The sequence below is a fragment of the Aspergillus neoniger genome (genome assembly GCF_003184625.1).
Source record: "Aspergillus neoniger CBS 115656 unplaced genomic scaffold BO87scaffold_13, whole genome shotgun sequence".
In the NCBI taxonomy this organism is placed as follows: domain Eukaryota; kingdom Fungi; phylum Ascomycota; class Eurotiomycetes; order Eurotiales; family Aspergillaceae; genus Aspergillus; species Aspergillus neoniger.
In genome coordinates this window covers 589,732-609,320 of record NW_020291141.1, presented here as the reverse complement: position 1 = coordinate 609,320, position 19,589 = coordinate 589,732, and the positions used below count along the sequence as shown (strand labels likewise).

Genomic DNA, 19,589 nt, shown 5'->3' with positions numbered 1-19,589 from the left:
TTTCTCTCTAACTTACATGTCATTCAAGCAGTAGAGTTTATATTAGTTTAGTATACACAACGATAGAATGAACTTATCATTGTACTAGTGTTTGTACAGAAATATATTCCACCTCGGATGACCACATCAAACACCCCACCCTACACGAACGCCCAGCACACCAACACCCTAACGGCCCCAAACAACCCCTCCATCCAACCTTGGCAAGGCTTAAAGGAAATACCCAAATGACGACCCCTGAAAATGCAATGCACTGCAATGCAGCCGGGCATGAGCTTCGCATCCTCTGCCCCTTCTCTCACATCAGCAAAAAGCAAATGCCAAGACATGGTGGGTCTAAATTCCGCCGCAGAACAAGTAGAGTTTGGGTCGGTCGATATCCGCTTAATACCCACACGATCCAAAGCAGAGATTTTTTTCTTACACCAGCAAAAATTCAAAAAGATGACCGACGCAGGACTCGAACCTGCAATCTCTTGATCCGTAGTCAAGCGCCTTACCATTGGGCCAGCCGGCCTTGCTGAATATTAAATGAAGTAAAGGGGTTTATATTTCGGGTGGACACATGAATTCATCTAACTAGTATTCATATGGACAAAATCACAAAGGGTATGTATGCTATGCTGCATTGGATATCATGAACGTGGAAACAGAGACAGAAGGAAAGGGCTGTAATGTACAGGTGGGCGTGAGGTATATATAGAGATGAAGGAAAGAAAGAAAGAAAGAAATAAAGATCATGGGAATGATTGGCGCGACTCAGGTTCCTGATCGCTGTAGGGTTCGAGAAGGGCTTCCTTCTCGGAGATAGGCTCGCCGTCTTCGATGTTGATGATGGGAATGTTCTGCTGCTGCTGCTGCCGGCGGCTAGCGGCGCACAGGTAGATGGAGATGATGAGACGACCCAGCAGGAATCCAATAATGCAGGCCACTCCACCAGCCATGATTCCCATCAGGGCGGGGAGGATCACCGGACGGGCGATCTTCATGATGCTCTGTTCACGTCCGGTCCAGAAAAAGTGGCCGCTCTGGCTGGAGGGGTAGTACTTGTTGGAGGAAGGGCGGCGGTGGGGGTGGGCGTCTGAAGATCCGGCCATCTTGTGAGGGTGCTCGTGGGCGTGTTCATGTTCATGCTCGTGTTCGTGCTTCGGGTGCTCCGGCTTGACGCAGTTCTTGACGGCCTCCTTGGCATGGTTGTAGTATGTTTCGAGTTGTTCCTTCCAGGCCTTCATCTGCCACACACGGTTTCCATGACCGTAATCGCGGCTACCGTTCGGGTCGATCATCGTCAGCTGCAGACCACCCTGGGCGTCTCTGATTAGACTGATGGCAATGCTGTTTTGTGTGGCAGCTTGACCGTGCTGGTCGAAAAGACGGAGCTTGAGGTAGTAGATATCGCCCAGACCAGCGCCAGGGCGAGCAGGCAGTGGCTGTACATCCAACGAGTAGGAGACCTGAACTGGCTGAACGAATGACTCCCACTTGCGATCTGCTGTAAACTGCATAGGGACGGTAGCGGGGAAGATGGGTTGTTGGTTGGCTCGGAGGGTGCCATTTTGGGTGGAGAAATCGATGGTCTATCCGAGATGATTAGTTTGGGATGATGGTCGACTGCATTGTGACGTGAGTACATACCAGTTGTGAACCAGAGTCAAAGGATTCCGTGCAAGTCGACTCCGAGAAAGCGCAGGGGATAGCAGGAAGGTTGATTTGATGAGAACCAGCGGTAGAATGCAGCTGAGGTGCAGGCAGAGCTGCGGCGGCCGCAGTAGTGATGCACAAGGCACCAGTTGCGGATAGAAGGCGAAACAACATGGTGGTGTGGATGTAGTGTAGTGTAGTGTAGATGGGGGATGGATGTCGAAAGAGTGACAGGCTGTCAGGGATGAACTGAACAGTGGTAAAGAATGACGGAGACTCGCGGGAAAAAGCTTATAGAAGTACTTTTTCTTTGTTATTGGCAAAAAGCAAGTAAGGAGAGACTGAGGAACTAATGCAGAACGAAGAGCGACCGGGCAAAGCATATAAAAGCGCATCAAATCAGTCCACAATGACAACATTCAGCGCTAACGGAGGGGCCGAAAAGTGATTGGGTCAGTGCAACTTGGTCCAAAAGAAAGAGGATGAAGCTACTAAGCTAAGGCTGAGCGACCCTGATTCACCGAGGGAAATGCAGGTAAAATGGCAGATGATGGGCTGCTCCGCCCGTTCTGATTGATCGCGCGGATCATCTTTTCCTCGCGACGGAAGCGACTGCCAGTCCAACACAGCCTCGTCGCAGTCCCGTTGGTTTCATGGTTGCCCTTTTTGGGGGCCAGGCACTCCCTCGCCTTCGCTTCCTTCACCTCTTTCATTCCTTTCTTTCAAATCCTTCTCTTACTGTAAAAACGCCAAAACGCCAAACCGCCCCCAAGATATAACCATCAAACTAACCCCCGTCAGCCACGCTGATGCAAAATGCAACGATCCGTCTTATTCGAATCATCCAGAAAAGCGACCGATCTTCATCCTCACATCAAAGCACACTCGGATCATGGAACGACGGCGCTCAAAACACTGCCCTCCGCCCCAATTGGTTAGCTAATTAAGACTATTAGCACATGCTCTGTCTATCTACAAAGTAGTCTAGCGGCTATCTACAGTACTACCAAACTCGACTCTGCCACTTCCAGTGGCCATCTATCTATTCCTGGCCCAACTGTCTTGGATTTAGCGTGAGACAGTCCCAGTCCCAGTCCGTCAGGGTCCACTTTGCACGCGATGAACCCCTCAACTTTCAAACTCCAACTCGCCGACAGGACAAATCTACCCAATGGCAAAAGCCTCACTGGCCCCCACGGGCCATTGAGGCATAAACCGACCAGCCAATGCAGTCCTACCCATGGGAAGCTTAGCAACGAGGTTATCGAACTAGCTGGCTGGCTGGCTGGCTGGCTGGCAGTAAGACACGGGTTGCCTGCTCTGCCCCTGGCCAAATTACTACTCTTTTTTAACCTTTTATTACTAACTACCCCTGACACTTTACCAATGGCACTCGCTCTCCATGACGGGCTGTTCCGACCGTGGAGATGCAGCACAAAGATTGGAATAGTGGAAGAAATTTTCTTTCCTGCCGATCATGTGAACGAATTTACAATTTGGATAGGATAGAAGAATACCTTCGGACATGACTCTCTCCGCCCCTTTGTCTTGCCGAATGCGCCCCCGAAGATCGCCCGATGTGTTCTGGTTCTCTTCTCTTATGCCCGACGACGCTTTTCTGAATAATCGCGAGTCTGCCTACGGAGTAGTGCCTACCGACGGACTCCGCGGCGACCGCCTTACTACTTACTAGGTTAGGCAGCCGTGGTTATCTCCGATCGCAATTGGTCGTCTCGGCATAGTTGAGGAACTTCGGGATACTAAGTAAGTAGTAGGCACCAAACATAGACTCTTTTTCTTTGCTTCGGCTTCACCTTCCGTACGGTGTCGCTATCTACAGTAGTCACCGTTGCTGTGCCTCATTTAGATACTGTGTAGTGGGCCTAGCGACTGGCACGTATCGAGTCAAGCTCTTCGAATCTGTGGCATCTGTGACCAAGCATTCTAGCGCTAGCGCTAGCGGAGAAATTGCTGCTATTTTTACTAGCATTTATCGCTGTCATTTTATGGTCTGAGAATTCTGCCATGTCTCACTGCAATTAGACTATTTGCCGAACGACTCAATGGTCTCCGGGTCCTGAATTTTGAGAGGTTCAAATGCGGCTCAAGGCCGTGATGATCACTGACAGAGTAGCAGATTGCTGTTGCATTCGATATCCAACTCAGTTATAAGCACCAAATAACCGTACTGATTCTGCAGGGCCCAGACTAACCAGCAGGAAAAATGAAACGGGGCGATAGTGTGGAAAAGGCATACATTCTCTTCATCCAGTAATGTTCCACCAGAATCGACACCGGTCCGAGTCCACAGTATCGGAGGTGATCGCAATATCTTGCAGTCCCAGATTCATCACGCGCCCATCTTTCGAGTATTTCTCCCACTCGATGGCCATATTCTCGGCCGAAGTGGGAAAGCCTTGATTCAAAAACGTAATGATATAATCCTGCATGGTCAGCGCGAGACTTGCGTTGAATAGCCCCAGTTCCGTATCGGGCTGGGAATGGTCCCAGAAGTTGAATGCCACATCTTGGGCATGCACACCCGGTGGCACGCTGAATACCGACGCGTATGAGGTATCGAATACATTATCGAGGTAGAGGGTCTTGCATTGAAAGAATGCATCGCTCATGAAGACCGATGTCCGCTCTAAGGGATCGCTATATCCCAATGTCTCCGAGGATAAGGATGAAGCGTTGTAGACCGGGGGATACCAATATTGGACGATTTGATCCACAGTTTCGGGTGATAGACTTGGAATATAAGTCTCGATGAGGGATTGGAAGGCTGAGCTGTTCATGCCTGCTGGCGGAGTGAAAGTCAGCCCTTCATTGATTGTGTGGCTTGTCATCACGCGGATGTTCTTCCATTTGAAATCTGGATCCAGTAAAATCCTGCTTGGAAGATCTGTTATGAATGTGTTATCAATAACCGGCCCATAAGTATATGTTCCGTACACAGATGTAGTAGCTATCTGGTAGGCATTAGCAGTAATCAGCTGATTTGATGGAAGTTGACGGGCCTCTTCGAGAGAGGTCACGTTCAATAATTCCAGGAAGTGTTGTAAAGTCGACTTCTGTACTTCAACTGCTTGCATATACCACCCTGGGCTCTGAATAATCGCCTGCTGAAAAGGTAGCTCCCTCTCCACCCCCGTAGATGCTGCCAATTGATGGACGATAGAACCACCTCCAGCAGACTCACCCATGACAGTCACTCGCCCAGGATCACCACCAAACAGACTAATATACTTCTTCACCCACTCCAATGCTAAGCGTTGATCATAAAGCCCAGCATTGCCCAGGCCCTCGCCATCAGACAGCCACCCAAATGCCCCCAGCTTCGTAGGTTAGCCTGCGGTCTCACCAAACCTGAAGGTAAATCGAAATCTTACTCACCCGATAATTCACTGCAACATACACAAAATCCTTTCCAATCTCCGAACCCCTCTCCAAAAGTCCCGTAGGCAGTACCTCTGTCTTATCACCAGTGACAAAGCCTCCTCCATCAAACCAAACCAGCACCGGCGCAGCCTCTGACCCTTCAAAAACGCTTTTGGGCACAACCACATCCAAGAAAAGGCAATCTTCCGTGATTCTTGCATCCTCGGGCGGCCAGACAATTGGATAATCACTTATATCATCAGACCCATTAAACGGCGTGTCCGTCAAAATGCTTTTAATAAACGGGATTAAGATTTCTGTTGACCATATAGGTTCCCCTTGGGGACAGACGCGTCCCACGGAGCCATTCTGGATTTCGATTCTGTTTACTGATGGAGGCAGCGGTGGGCGAAAGCGCTGGGTAGATACAGGTGGTGCGGCGAAGCGAATGTTACTGAAGTTATAGGCTTGGGTTGATTGCTAGGACGAATCAATCAGTTTATTAAATAGGTTAGTAGTTTGGTACAGGTAGGTACTTACATCGAGAGAAAATGCCTGGTGTAGCTCATATCCCAGATCTACGATGGGTAAGGATTTGGAGTGAGCGTATGATGAGATAGAGGAGAGAAGACTGAGGGGAAGTATGTAGCCTTTCTTGCGGAGATGCATAGTAAGCAATTACACCGCAAGATGGTGATTGTGTGCGGCAAACAGTATGGCTTGTGGGTGTGTGTGTGTGTGTGTGTGTGTGTGTGTGTGTGTGTAATATCAACTGTCAATAACTGTCAATTGTGATAGTAATCTGCTTATATTTAGAACGGACCGACGGGGGAGTCATTGGAAGTGTGTGCTGGCCAACTCTCAAAAGAGTATTAATCGGAAGATAATCGAGACGGTGTAGTTATAGTTCAATAGTTTATGCCGACGTCGCATCATCGCAACTCAATAAAGGTGACAATGATCACTTGCGTCCCGAGAACTGTTGTAACGTTCCTCTCCCGGATCAGCCAAGTATCAAATTATTTGTAGATCCAGATTTGAAGCGCAGGAAAGATTTCATGGTAGTAGATGTTTTCAGCCACTCCATGCAAAATATGCAACCAACCAACCTTCCGAATCCGGAATGTGACACACCGACCGAGTAGTAGGTTCCTTCCGCATATTAAATCCGCCAGCCACGCCACAAAAAATGATAATCTATCAAGATTAGCAATTCCTTTCAATACTACTATACTACCATACTACTATGCTCACATATTCCAATCACACTTCGATTCCAACCCAGTTCACGAATCATCCACCTCCCTAATCCCCACCCCAAACAACATCCCATTCGACTCCACCGCACTCTCGTCCTTCAATTTCTCCGCGGTCTCTACGCCTCCAGCAGGCACCTTGTATTCAAATTTCTTCCCTGGCGCGGGTGTCCTCCCGTCCGGTAGTTGGTACGGAAAAGGCAACCACTGTGGCAGGAGACCCAATTGAACGAGAACGGTCGCTTGATCCCATGCGATGTGCTCGTGGTAGAGTCGGTCGCCGCGGATGTTGACGACCGATGTGAAGGGGATGCGAAGCGGTTTGTGGGTTGGGGGAATGCCAGGGATCCTGTCACATCCTTGTCAGCTGCTACTCACATGTTCTAACTAATATGTGGAAGCTTGTTAAAAGGTGAAGCATACAACCAATCTACCTCCTTATCATGCGTAAAGGAGAAAATAAATTCATCCACAACGCGATCAATACCCACAGTCCGACTTATCAGCTCTAGAGCGGTGTCGTCGGGGTTGTTGAAGATGAAGTGGTGGAGGTAAAAGTTGCTTAGTTTGGTGCGGCCAATGCCGCCGGTCATCTGTGTTGGTCATTAGTATGAGATAAATGAAGGGGCGAGCAAGTGGCTTACGGTCGGGATATGGTTCACATATGGTTCTTGAACCATTGTGGCCATGGTCTTTTCGACAGATCGAACATCGAATTCGTAGTATGTGTGTTCGGCCCAGATTTTCTCCAGGTCGAAGTATGGCCCGTTCAGGTGACTCTTGAGGAAGGTGAGGGAACGGGTATGCGCTACACTGGCAGTGGAGTATTTGAAGTCGGGGTGACCGGGGATGATGAAGCCTGGGGAGACTACGTCGGGGTAGACGTAGTTGGTACCATTGGTAGTGGATGCCTGGGAACCCGGGATGTGCGTGAGTGTTGGAGTGTTGGATGAAGCGTCCCAAATGCTGTGGTATACTATTGCTGCAAACTTATTTGTGTCACTGATGTGGGCCAGCAGTGAGTGGATGAATGTTGGGGCGTAATCAGATTGGGAGCCGTAGACTAAGGTCCACGTTAGTGTGTGTAACGGATAACTTCGAACTGGGGGAATATAGACCTAATATGCCAAATTTCTCCTTGTTATTGCATTCAGGAAGGGCGATTAAGCCGGCAATTGCGCTGTCAATTATGACCGACAGTAGAGAAGCGTTTGCGCCGGAGTCCAAGTCGAAAGTGATCTGCGCGACTGCATAGCTTTCCTCGGCCCACTTCTGCAGCGGCTCTGGGTCTAGACTGGTGTTTTTGCTTTGGCATTCTGCAACATTGGCTGATCTTATCAGAATCAGGCCTGGACCCTGTCCGCATCGTGAAAGAGGGGGTTGAAGGATGATGTTGTCGCCCAGGTTGACGCGCGGGGCAGATGGAAGCGAAGTAGAGTTGGAGGCCATTATAGATGGTGGAATTCTAGTTCAGGATCAGAAAGTATGTCGCAGGGAGAAATCATCCTGGCGGGAATTTCAGGGTTCAAGCTTGGCTATCGGCACGGCGGAACACGCCCCGCAGTCTGCGGGGTTAGATCCGAGATTCTGCTGCGGCACTTATCGTCGGTTGTCTATCGCGGTTTGTTCTTACTACACGGATATCAATGTGGTGGGACTGCTAGGATATTCAGGATCTTAGCACAGTTCGGGCATCGGCTTTGATCCGTGATGTGTTCAATGGAGAAACAATTAATGGTACATTTACTTGAATATCTTTACACGAGTCAAGCATAGGGAATAGATTCAGCAGTGAAGACTGGAGTACGGTAGTTCCTCCTCTCCTTCTCGTGACCACGGCATGTTCTACGAACAACCGAGATGATTCCACCTCTACAGACTGAACCATTGATAGAAAACATTGTCAGGGTCATACTTTGCTTTAATCGCTTTCAGACGCCCGACGTTGTCGCCATACACCACCGAGAGATCTTCATCGAAGGCGAAATTGATGTACCTGAATCGAACCAGACGAAGTCAGTTTGGCAAAGATATATATACAGGGCATATACACAGCAGGTGAGTCCAATCCGTCAGTCGATCTCCATAGATCACGCATTTTAGAAGCCCATTTTCTCGCGTCCGAATCCAGGCTGTCGTCCATGTACCACGCTATAGCCATCGCGTTGAAATTCACTTTGGTTCTCCAGGCGTAAGCTGACGAATCTTGACCAAAAAAGCGCGCCTTGTCGAGTGGATACGCCTCCAAGAGGACCAGACTTTGACCGGTGCCGCCCAGGGAAACGAAAGAAACATACTCCTCCCAAGCCTCTTTCCAAGTGCTGCTGACCATTCTACTAAGTCCGGCAGAGTATGGGATTCTGAACCCACTCTTTGAACAGGCCATGCTGGATGCATCAACCCAGTGAGCGTACTCAGTTGCCATTGTGGTGTCGTTAGTCGGACCTATGTCGTAGAAACATGAGAACGCAGCCCGCCCTACTGCTTCGGTACCGTAGTAATATAGCATAAGAGCAACCATAGGCGCATTGTCTGGTTCACCACTGGTCATAAAGTACATAAAGACGCTCATTTCCGGTTCTAAAGTTAGCCTGTCGATTGTATCAACCAAAGCTTCCAATTTGTCGGCAGAGAAGACAAGTTGCCCCGTCCAGGCGGCTTGGCCAGAGGCTGAAACAGGGTATGATTTCATCTCTGCGGACGTGACAATGCCAAAATTGGGACCAGCACCGCGAAGAGCCCAAAAGAGATCTATGTCTTTGGGTGTGATTGTGTGCAGACAGCCGTCAGCCATGACCAGATTCAGAGATAGTACGTTATCTATCCCGAAGCCAACCAAACCCATCAGGGTGCCATATCCGCCTCCAAGAAGAGCCCCCAGAGCCCCAATACAGTTGCAATTGTTAGTCTGAACTAAAGCGTTGTTCTTGGATGAAGCCTCAATTACTTGGGCAACAGAGGCACCACCTCCAATAATCACTTCTCTCCTGTTCTTACTGAAGGTGACTTCATCAAGCTGTTTGAGATTGATGAGCAATCCATCCTCATCCAGGTGAATCGTTTGTGACCATCCATGCCCACCATTCTGGGCTAGAAATGAGATATTATTCGAGATGCAATATGAGACCTGTTGTAGGACTTAACATTAGCCGTTGCAATCCTTATCATGCAAAAACAAACGAAGGACCTACGATTGCGGCCACATCCTGCTCAGTAGCCGGTGTTACCACAACACCAGGCGTAGGTGCGTTGGACTTAATCCAGCGCTCATATCTGATTGCATCCCAGGCAGATATCACAGCCGACTTTGATAGCTGAGGCCCCAGTTCCTCGCAAACCTCTGCTAGATACAAGGCCCAGGGTTGATATCCGACAAGTGATAGAAGAAGGGCAAGTGTGAATGGAGTTTTCATGATTGATGATTTTGTCGCCTTATACAAGTAGCCGAAGAGCATCGGACTATTGATTAAGATACAGAAAAGCCTCTAAGCGTTGCTAGTGATGTACCACTGGGGAAGAAAAGCGGCACTTGCATATCCGAGCAAACGTCATTATTGCCATCCCAGAACAGAACCATCTCGCACCCCGCTCAGATATCCTTTCTTTGGCGCGGATATGTATGTAAGAGTTGGTCTCCTTGACGCGTTGTAATCGCGATGTTAGCTTGGGAAAATCATGTCAAAGGGAAGGGCGTATAACGCGTTGGGCCTACAACAGACACGAGTAGTGTCACATACATCTCAGCGCTGGATAGTAGTGAGATACTAAAAAGTATGGTGTGTCATTTGTCACGCTAGATCCTTCTACATTTTGAAAGCCTTGTGGCAGGTCGCACTAGGCGTAGCCAAGATATACTAAGTAGGCTGCAGAGATGATATCAGTAAAATGTTGCGAGGATTTGGTACAAATGCCCGAGTTCGCCATTATATTGAGGCTGAAAGTTATGAGAGCATTAACTACTGCAATTAGGTGTACTTCAAACAAATCCGACACCGACATTGGATTTATTAGTTCCTCCTGGGGAATTGACCGAATGACAGCCTGCGATGGCGGAAAGAACCGGCAGGAACCCCACAGTCACGTGCTAGATAGCTACGATCACGTGGATCTTCCGGCGATCTCATTGTTTTCCGACAACGAACCGAAAACAACAGAGCTTCTCCTCAATCACATTGCAAGAGGTTTTCCAGTTGTGGTCCGAATATTGGGAATTAGTTTTCACTCGGTGTCCTTATTTGATTATCGCATTTGCTCTACCAATTGAGTGCGATACACCTTAAACTATTTGCAGCTCCTAGCTTGATCCTTGCCCATCGCAACGTTTTCGCGACAGCCCAAACGGAGCAAAATGAACGTCGAGTTCCAAGGCACCCTGTCCAACCTGGAGAACAAACTAAACGTGCTCATAAATAGCCTGACAACATCGCCAACAGCTGCAGGCGCTCCCGCCGCCGCGATCGGTTTATTGGACGCAGACGACTCGTTGACTTCCGCCGTCGAGACTCTCCGACAACACCAGCAAAACTACGCCAAAATCTTACGGCTCCGTGAAGAGGCTCAGGAACTGGAAGAGAAAGTCAAGAGCATTGTACGTGAGGTGATGGCCTATGAGAAGGAGATCACAACAACCTGTGGAGACGAGTCTGATAGCGACTTGGACTCGGAGGACGATTACTCGGACTATGACTCGGATGAAGATATGCAGGCTGAAAAGTCAAGGTCTGCTGGGTTACGGGGAATTAAAGAGGTGGACTACAAGCTACTTCTCGACTTTGCGCGGCGGATCAGCAAGTACAACCACCAAGCGGCCGCCGATGCTGCAGCGACTGCAGAGGCCAAATCGCGAGAGAGGATCCAAGAGAAGGGACCGGATACAGAAATGACGGGAACAAATGGCAACCAGGACACGGAGGCAGCGGAACCGGTCGCATCTGTGACCAAAGACGCGACTAGTTGGCTCGACGAATCGGCAAAGATGACTCGTCAGGCTTATATGTTACCGTATCCAATGGAAGATCGCATTCGACTGGGACTTATGGCGCAAATACAACTCGCTGCTGCCGAGGGTCGCCCAGGCTTTGAACCAGAGAAGGAAGTTGAACGCTTAATACGTGAGGCTGAGGGTGTAGGGATCGCTGATGCGATGCCGCAGGTCGACGTCGGCGAAGAAGCGCGTCATGCAGATGAGGCCGCCAAAGCTGCAGCGCATGCTGGATCTGCAGCAACAAGCGGATCTGGGATGGGAGCCGCGCCAATGCCAAAACCTAAAGCTACATTGGATCTCGATCTGTACGACCCGGATGAAGATGACGAATGATGCGATAGTGTTTACTGTACAGATAATGCTACTTGAGATGACCAGCCAACAGCAGGCCTGTTGCTTCTGGACCTTCAAACAAGAAGAATAAACCTGGCTCAAAATTCACATCTTATGCACTGACGACTTTGCTGTCCATTTCCTGAAACGCTTCCCGTAGAAGTAAAAGGGAATCGCGAACAGACACCACAGGACGGCAAGTGACATATTCAACATTATCGGTTTTACGAAGCCGCTCTTTTCTACCCACGGTGTAATGAACTCACTGAACCCATAACCCCAGACGTTTTTGTTGACTGTGATTGAAACGAATATCGAGCCAGCAACCGGCTTATAGCTGTCCACTGCGTAGGTGCTAGTGATAGCTGGAATGGCAGCAACCTGGATACCAGCCGCAGTGTACCCTATTATAACAATAGCCTGATGTGCGATTCTCATTAGTGCACACCTTTCGACCACGGATGAACATGGAAACTCACCCTCCAGTCCCATTGATATTGATAACCAAAGGCTACCACAAAATTTCCAATGATGGATACGATCACGTACGGTATGATCGCGGGCAATCTCATTTCTGGCTCTCGGACGCCCCGATTCCTTTTGGTGGCTCTCATGGAAATCCAGTCCGAGAGAGGTCCATTAGTCGCCAGTCCAATGAATGCCCCGATCCAAATTGCAAAGTTAAAGAAGCCAATGGTTTGGCTGGAGAAGTTGTATGGAGGCTTGGAGAAGGCCTCGCTCTGGGTGAGGTTTAGGGTCAGAAAGACACTGGCCGACCAGGAAACATTGAAGGCAGCAAATTCAACGATGGGGAAACAGAGAAGCTTCCACGGAACCCAGAAGCTGATCAGCAGGTTCTTTAGATTGTGGCCTTCCAGCTGCCACAGTTTGAACTGCTGCTTCGATGGATAGCCTCTGCCAAGCCATGGATCTGTATCGCCTCTCTCTATCGGAGCATTCTCCTGATGTGCCGCTGCGGCCAGTTTCTCTGGTTCTGATCCGGTATCGGATAAGTTCGACACCTCTTGTGCATGGGTGTCTTCACCGGGGTGGACTCGGTGCCATTTGGTCTCTGGAAAGAGAAAAACGACGAGAATGAGCACCAGCCCCAGTAGCGCGACGTTGAACCAAAAAAAACTACGCCAGCCAACATGCTGGGCCATTGGACCGGCAATTATAGGTCCGACCTATACGACTAGTCAGCCAGGGAGCTTGACAGCTTACTTCGTATCTTACCATGAGCGAGCCGAAATAGAACGTGAAATAGAGTGTGTTGAAGGAACCTCTTTCGTGCAGAAATATGGTGTCTGCAATGATCTCCGGTTGAGATGTCTACCGCTGTCTGTCAGTCTCACTCATGCTTCGGCTTTGGGACACCAACCTCGGCAGGACCGGCTCCGAATCCATTGAGGACGCAAGCTCCCATGTAACTACCATAGGATGTTGCCATGGCTCTCCAGATATTGCTGGCTAAACAGATGAGAGTGGAGAATATTAGGACTGGTCTCCGACCATAGGCGCTCTGTATAGGAATCCTTCTTATCGTCAGCACCTTCGACGTTTGCGAAGATGGTCCAGGGCTTACCAGAAGAAGTTACTGAACCCCAACACAAGGATACACACGCCGGTGAACTTGACTACGGCGGCATAGTCCGTGTCGAAAGCCTCCATCAACTGAGGAAACATTGGTGCTAAGGCCAAAGGTCCTAGACCCTGACTGAAGGAAACCGCAGTGGACAGGCAGATAACGGTTATCTTCCACGTCTTGCTCCAGTTCTGAGGCATTCGATTAGCCTCACAGATCTCATATTGCTCCGACTGCAATAAGACTCACCAAAGGATCATGCGGGCTTTGCGATGGCTGCGGGACGAGAACACGATCTGATCGCGACGACGCTTTCACGAAGTGGTGCGACCCAACATCGGCCATGATCTCTGTCCCTGGATAGATCTCAGTATTGAGCTCCCGCTCAATCCTGGAGATTATTAGCAGCGATCACTTCCTGAAGAGATCTAACATACTGATGGAGAGCCTACGCACCATCCTTGTCAGTATTTCGCATTTCAACCCATGATCAAGGACCACTTACCGCTTCATCATAATTCATCTCCATATCGATATTCCACACAATAAATTCTTCTACTTCAGTTCAGCGAGCTCTCAAAAGCCCTAAAATCTCCTCCAAATCTTAAAGCCATCATCCCTTTATCTACCACAAATCCCTTGCATTACCACCCATGCCAACACTCAGACCCTTCCCGCCCAATGCGGAATTCCCCCGGACCCCAACACCCCCATAGCCGACCCAAGGAACCCCAGACAGGCGATACGACCCCAGAGCGGGGGTTTCCGAAAGGGACACCCAGGATGAAACTAGCTGCTATAGCCGATCTTCTAAGCATGGGTCCTTCATTGGTTCTTATAGCGACTGCTTGTCTGTCACGGAGATGTCTGTGCTGGGAGGAGACCCACTTCCCCGGATTTCGTTCCTTTCTCCACTTTCATTGCCGGTCGAGTTGGCGGGAATATGCCGCTGTGGGGTTTGATGGCTGGATGGGACTACGTCAATGGATGGATTCTAGACTTGGTTTTTTGAGTGGTCATTGACTTTGTACAATGTACTATGTGGGTGATTATGCATGGCTAGGAACAGGAATAGATGAGGTCGGGGAGATGTGAGGCAGGTTTTGTGTCGGTTTATCTGGTTTTCTTCTGTTGGATGGTACAACCATTATAATACTATTATCTGACTGGCTGCAAGTTTCATCCAATCATATACTTAATCTCTGAAGTTAGTGATTCAGCTTCGGCTCTTCCTAACTGCCGTGTTGGCACTCAACTGTATCCAGGAAGTCACAAATCAGAGAATACAACCCAAACACATCAACACTACCCACCCAGCCCACTACAAATACATAAACCCAACCCCAAACATCCCTCACAACCACACAAAAGAAAAAGAAATATAAACTATCTACCTCTCCTCCCACAACCCCTTCAACCTCTGAATCTCCGAATCCGTCTCCCATCCCAAATCCGCCCCAATACCACACAACAACTCCTCAACAACCTGCCTCTCCTCCTGCTTCTCTAAACACTGTCCCGCAGCGAACAGCAAAGCCGGCATATAAATCCTTGCACAGCTCTGGGGCCTCGCCGCCGCTATCCCCACAATCTCCTTACATCTGTAATCCACCTCCTTCGTGACCTCCCTGTACCCCTGTAGTCGGTCGAAAGCGGTGGTGGGGCTTGTGATGACGTCCGCGGGACGATTGAGACATAGTGCTAGCCGACCGAAATGGTATTGTTGCATGGTTGATGCGCAGGATGGGAGGGAGTAGTAGACTTCGGGACGGGGAGTATGCAGCCGTAAACACGGGCGGAATGTTTCGGGCATGCGGTCGACCCAGGATTGGAAGGAGACGGAGAGGTTGAGCCAGGTTGTAGAGGTGGAGGTGGAGGTGGATGTTGGGGGTGTGGTTGGGGTTGTTCTGCCTTGGGGTGATGGGTGGGTGATGAGTTGGTCTAGTTGGGAAGATCGGAGGTGGGCGAGGAAGTTGGTCAACTTGGATAGGAGGTAGGTGAGGCTGTTGGAGGCGAAGTCTTCCAAGGTGGGGAAGGAGGTGCTGCTTGAGGGATCGATTTCGCCGGCTTCGGTGAAGGTGAGGCCGGCTGCGTGCCAGAGCGGGAGGTTGGTTGGGTCGAGGTAGGTGGGGAGGCGGTTGAAGTAGGAGGCTAGGTAGTCTTGTCGAGCGAAGTTCCAGAATGAGGCGTTGATGCCGTGGGTGAATTTTATGGGGTCGGAGGAGTTGCTGTTGAGGTGGAGGAGCGATTCGAATAGGGAGTTGACGCCGGTGAGGTATCTGTGTTTGTATGTTGGTTAGATACAGGGCGTGGTGGTGTAGGGTAAGGGGTTGGGGCTAATTACAGATTCCATTCCTCTCCGGGTTTGCTGATGATCTTATACATGGTGAGCATGGTTGCAGTGGCTAGCAAGGCCTCTGTCTTCCGCCAGAAAGTGTCGTCTCTTGCGGAGGGAGGAGTAGTCTCTGCATGGCGGTGCAGCCAGGTTTTCACGATTTCGACGGGGCCTTCCAGGACAGCGGTACTGGACAGAGTCGCAAAGGATTCTGGCATGCTTGAGTTCATGCGCGCGATTGACATATAGTAGTAGTTTGCCGCCTTGAGATACCAGTCCACTTCTGGCGCGTTGGGATACGTCTCCATGGCTGCTGGGCTAGTAAACATGCCAACGTTTTCCGGACATGTCGCGCCCTTCATCTGGCCCAGATGTATTGCTGCTAAGGCGCCGATCGAGTATCTCACGTAAGGATAATCTATCGCTCGTATGGGAACGTATGCTGTGAAGAACCTTCTACTATCGGAAAGGTCCAGCCTAACAACATGACTATGTTAGATTGTAGATTGAATACAGTAATGGGCCGTTACGAACCATGGAGCGATATTTTGCGAGTAATGGCGTATAAGAAAGGATATCTCATGCTCAGAGTCGGTCATTAACTCTGATACCACCTCATGAAAATCCTCTTTATCACTTTGGACGGATTGGCTATCATGAGATGGTAATAGATCATCAGCTGTTGCATGGTCTTCATGATAAGACATGGGTGCATCCCCGTGGGTTCGAAGTCTATCGTCAAAAGGGTTACTATGAGTGTGAGCCACTTGAGCGGCACGACTATGCATCCCCGACAATGGCTGTTCAGCCACTGCAGCAGCACCAGCGCCAGCGTTCGGGCTATGCTGACTTTCCGCTTGTAACTGGTTTTGACGTCTTGATTCGGCTATAGGCGAACCAAAATAGGTTTGACTAGCGTCGGCTGGCTGATCGGCTACAGCTGTTGCAGCTACACGCGTGTGTATTGGATCATTAGCAGCATTGCTTCTGATTGCAGCTCCTCCGATATTTGGTGGACTTTCTCGCGTCACCTAACCGGTGTGAGCAGCAGTTGACTACCGATGTTTACGGGCGAACACGAGAACGGGTAGTTATACCCTCGTGCATGTACTCACTTTATTGGGACTATGTGAAGGATCCCGTCGGGGGTTATCCTGCTGATATGGCGCATATCGACGCCGAACAGAAGCACCCTGATCGATAAACTTGCGAGTTTGTACATATCCCGGGCATTCAACTCCAGCATTGGTGCAACGCTGGCAGCTGGGGCGTGTCTCATCACACTGAGATGGTCAGACTGACGCAGCAAGTAACTTGTAACATGCGATTCTAACCTTCAGATGGCGCTTTTTACATCGCTCACATGCCTTGTTTGATGGAACTCCCGGCATGGTGTACGCTTGCTGTGGCGTCAAACAAGGAGTCAAGGCTGGTCTTGGGGGCAAAGCAGACGATACTACTCATCCTAATGAGAGGAGTAGCTCAAGCAGACCTCGCAGTTCATACACTTATGTAGAATGCAATGTGCAATCGAGATATCTAGTTCCAAATGGCTGAACGAGGGAGCTTTCGTCGTCACCGAGCTTGGCACACCGGGATCGGGCCTGGGTTTCGCTCGGAGAAATGTCGGCACCGCTATCCGAGACGGTACTTCTGGCCGGCTGTAGCCGAAACGTCCTAACATTTGCTAGCATCCGTGACACCTCTTTCAGGACAATGCGGAAGATTAGTCGGATAAAAACCAATATACAATTGCTGTGTCTTACTGGTCGCACTGGTTCAAAAACTGTCTGACCCTCCTACCTGACACGCATCTTTAGGGTTCATTAATTCTCAATCTTTCTCTTCGAAAGGGTACCGTTACTATTGCCTTCGCTTTCCTTCAGTTAGTCGTTAGTGCCCCGATATTGCTATTCTGGTTATGTATACTACATTCATTGCTAGCCAGCAGGGCAGTGAAGAAGAGGCTGTCCTGGGCTACTTCATTGGGCAAGAACTCAGCCTGTAATTGGGTTGCCGCATTTGCAGTTGTGCCATCACAGCATCTATAATGAGGCATATGCTCAACGTAATTGAGAGTAGCCCTACCTGTAGTGATAGGACTATAGGCCCTGTTATCCAGAGGACACCGATATAGTGTGACACTCCGAAATCATTCCGATTGATAAACTCAAATTAGTCAGGCTACAGACCAGATCCGAAGCCGACGTTGATACCAGGTATCATCTCCTCGCCACATCCAATTCCTGTCGTAACCTGGCATGTTGGTGTATAACCAAGGAGAGGCAGGCATCTTATACGGGTTTGAACTGTACAAAAATCACCGCCAGTACTACCTGCCGGAAATTGAGGTCAGAATACCAGGACGAATGCCAAGAAGACGCTTTGAGGGAAGTACAAACACACCATGCAATTTTACCATTATCCTAGTGTTTATTTTACCCAAATGTTAGTCGGTTTGTTACTGGTAAGGATTGGAACATGCATAGAGTGGCGGCTCTCGCCCTACTGACAGGAGGCATGGCCGGCTACATGCTACTTTGGCGGGCCCTAGCGGTGCATTGACGGGCTTCCTACTCGCCCTAATAGTAGAGACTAGAGAGACTTCCCCTCCCTGCCCCCAAATTCCGACATGTCCCCCTTTCTTCCCCAGCGGTCTTTCTTATTGACTCACGGTTTCCCTCTATTTAAATGCTCCAAATTCTCTCATGAGTTTTCCATTCCCAAAGCTATTAATTGACTTCGCCCGTGGAAGGAAAGGTGAAGAGAACACCAGAAAATGACCCCTTCCTGCCCTAACTGGCTTCGCGTGTAAGTATCAGACAACCTGCTGAGTCTCCAAACAGAGTCCTCCTCGTCCTAGAAATCGCGGTGTTCTTACCCCAACTCTTGCGCATCTGGGTTCAAAAGACGAGCACCGGCCTCTACCTCATCTACATTATTAAAACTCCTTAATGCCACCGAACGGTTCACCGTCGGGTTCTCCGCAATCGTTAACTGCACCATCGCCGGCGCCGATGCGCCAGCCTTTTTCGTCCATGATCCGAGAACAGTGGGAGATTGGCTGAATCTGTTGCAGCTAGGTGTCGATTGGGTGCTGCTCTTGCTCTTGTAAGATTACTGCTACTAGCCTCTTCTTTCCACGGTCCGCGCTCCGCCAAACCGAACCGAATACCGTCCCGTGATAAACACTAACTGAAAATGGCCCAAGCTTCATTCTATGTCTCACCTATCCCCCTTCCCACTCCCCCTACGCCAGTCAGGTACGCATCCTAGTCGCCGTCCTGTACACGGCGTTTACCCTGATCTCCGTCGTTCCACTTTTCACCGACGCTCTCTTCCCCTCCATTTTCCACGAACCGGGTGAACGTCAACTCAATTTCGGCGTGGCCATATTGATGGGGTTTCATCTCTTTTTCCTCAATACCATATTCACACTTCTCAGCATCTGTTCGATCATTCCCCAGGCCGTCCAATTTCGCTCGCCCCCGCTGAATTCCGGTGTGGTGAGAGTGCGGAACTGCGCTCTGCAAGGGGTAGTATTGGCCATGATAGCTGTGTCGTGGGTGTTTCGAGTGAAACTCCCGGATGGGGTCAATGTCCTAACGCCGTTCCGATCCATTATTTGGTATGTACGGGTAGGTTGGCCGGCCGGAGGTTCGGGGATATTTGCTTTAGTCCAGGGGGGTTTGGCTGTCTTGGGGCTGGTAGGGAGAAGGAGAGTGGGTGGGAAGGGAGTGACCGTAAGAGGAGGAGAAACGGATCCGCTTCTACAAGGAACAAGGTATGTGTTTGAGGGACAAGCTTAGATAGATCTTCCTCCTTTATATGTTGAGTGGTTTTGAGAGAGTCTCTCCAATGTTTATCTGAACAAGGGAGAAGAACAATCAAAAGATAATTAGTTCTGATAGAGTTCATTAACTCGTGCCATATTTTCACTTTGGGATGTTCTTTCGATTCCAATGCATATATTCCCGGATGGTCAAGGTACAAGCCCTGGAGCCCTTGCGAGACATGATGAGGAACCTATTTCATAAGTTAGGACTGACAGTGTCTACGAACCTGTGATATGGC

General features: G+C 49.6%; 8 protein-coding genes and 1 non-coding gene across 9 annotated transcripts; 2 read left to right on the top strand and 7 right to left on the bottom strand.

Moving 5' to 3' along the window:
• Positions 1–445: 445 nt before the first annotated feature.
• BO87DRAFT_t130 lies at positions 446–517 on the bottom strand. The gene has a single exon. It is a non-coding gene; the product is annotated as a tRNA-Arg (tRNA).
• Positions 518–620: 103 nt separating this feature from the next.
• On the bottom strand, positions 621–1,973 carry BO87DRAFT_38306 (uncharacterized protein). Its single transcript, XM_025624639.1, has 2 exons — positions 1,636–1,973; positions 621–1,577 (listed from the first exon to the last, which is right to left on the bottom strand). The coding sequence occupies exons 1-2, from the start codon at positions 1,813–1,815 to the stop codon at positions 738–740; spliced, it is 1,020 nt and encodes a 339-aa protein (XP_025480670.1). The 5' UTR covers positions 1,816–1,973; the 3' UTR covers positions 621–737.
• Positions 1,974–3,708: 1,735 nt separating this feature from the next.
• BO87DRAFT_357459 (carboxylesterase family protein) lies at positions 3,709–5,730 on the bottom strand. The gene is made up of 3 exons (XM_025621413.1): positions 5,563–5,730; positions 5,038–5,502; positions 3,709–4,979 (listed from the first exon to the last, which is right to left on the bottom strand). Exons 1-3 carry the CDS (start codon positions 5,689–5,691, stop codon positions 3,906–3,908), a joined length of 1,668 nt encoding a protein of 555 aa, XP_025480669.1. The 5' UTR covers positions 5,692–5,730; the 3' UTR covers positions 3,709–3,905.
• An 82-nt stretch (positions 5,731–5,812) lies between these two features.
• BO87DRAFT_375960 (uncharacterized protein) lies at positions 5,813–7,742 on the bottom strand. Its single transcript, XM_025623169.1, has 4 exons — positions 7,397–7,742; positions 6,923–7,341; positions 6,702–6,871; positions 5,813–6,627 (listed from the first exon to the last, which is right to left on the bottom strand). The coding sequence occupies exons 1-4, from the start codon at positions 7,725–7,727 to the stop codon at positions 6,309–6,311; spliced, it is 1,239 nt and encodes a 412-aa protein (XP_025480668.1). The 5' UTR covers positions 7,728–7,742; the 3' UTR covers positions 5,813–6,308.
• A 408-nt stretch (positions 7,743–8,150) lies between these two features.
• BO87DRAFT_434913 (FAD-binding oxidoreductase) lies at positions 8,151–9,699 on the bottom strand (the record flags this gene model as incomplete). The annotated part of the gene is made up of 3 exons (XM_025627735.1): positions 9,470–9,699; positions 8,330–9,405; positions 8,151–8,274 (listed from the first exon to the last, which is right to left on the bottom strand). Exons 1-3 carry the CDS (start codon positions 9,689–9,691, stop codon positions 8,151–8,153), a joined length of 1,422 nt encoding a protein of 473 aa, XP_025480667.1. The 5' UTR covers positions 9,692–9,699.
• A 724-nt stretch (positions 9,700–10,423) lies between these two features.
• On the top strand, positions 10,424–11,813 carry BO87DRAFT_38272 (uncharacterized protein). The gene has a single exon (XM_025624624.1). The coding sequence runs from the start codon at positions 10,627–10,629 to the stop codon at positions 11,593–11,595; it is 969 nt and encodes a 322-aa protein (XP_025480666.1). The 5' UTR covers positions 10,424–10,626; the 3' UTR covers positions 11,596–11,813.
• On the bottom strand, positions 11,701–13,709 carry BO87DRAFT_425264 (putative MFS transporter; the record flags this gene model as incomplete). The annotated part of the gene is made up of 8 exons (XM_025627288.1): positions 11,701–12,015; positions 12,075–12,782; positions 12,832–12,927; positions 12,977–13,130; positions 13,181–13,371; positions 13,430–13,571; positions 13,618–13,628; positions 13,686–13,709. The coding sequence occupies 8 exons, from the start codon at positions 13,707–13,709 to the stop codon at positions 11,701–11,703; spliced, it is 1,641 nt and encodes a 546-aa protein (XP_025480665.1).
• Positions 13,710–14,406: 697 nt separating this feature from the next.
• BO87DRAFT_333151 (Zn(II)2Cys6 transcription factor) lies at positions 14,407–17,051 on the bottom strand. Its single transcript, XM_025620401.1, has 5 exons — positions 16,850–17,051; positions 16,631–16,798; positions 16,050–16,546; positions 15,525–15,992; positions 14,407–15,459 (listed from the first exon to the last, which is right to left on the bottom strand). The coding sequence occupies exons 1-5, from the start codon at positions 16,904–16,906 to the stop codon at positions 14,571–14,573; spliced, it is 2,079 nt and encodes a 692-aa protein (XP_025480664.1). The 5' UTR covers positions 16,907–17,051; the 3' UTR covers positions 14,407–14,570.
• Positions 17,052–18,294: 1,243 nt separating this feature from the next.
• Positions 18,295–19,552, top strand: BO87DRAFT_415391 (uncharacterized protein; the record flags this gene model as incomplete). The annotated part of the gene is made up of 5 exons (XM_025626687.1): positions 18,295–18,326; positions 18,426–18,626; positions 18,727–19,143; positions 19,227–19,299; positions 19,427–19,552. 5 exons carry the CDS (start codon positions 18,295–18,297, stop codon positions 19,550–19,552), a joined length of 849 nt encoding a protein of 282 aa, XP_025480663.1.
• Between the last annotated feature and the right edge of the window lie 37 nt (positions 19,553–19,589).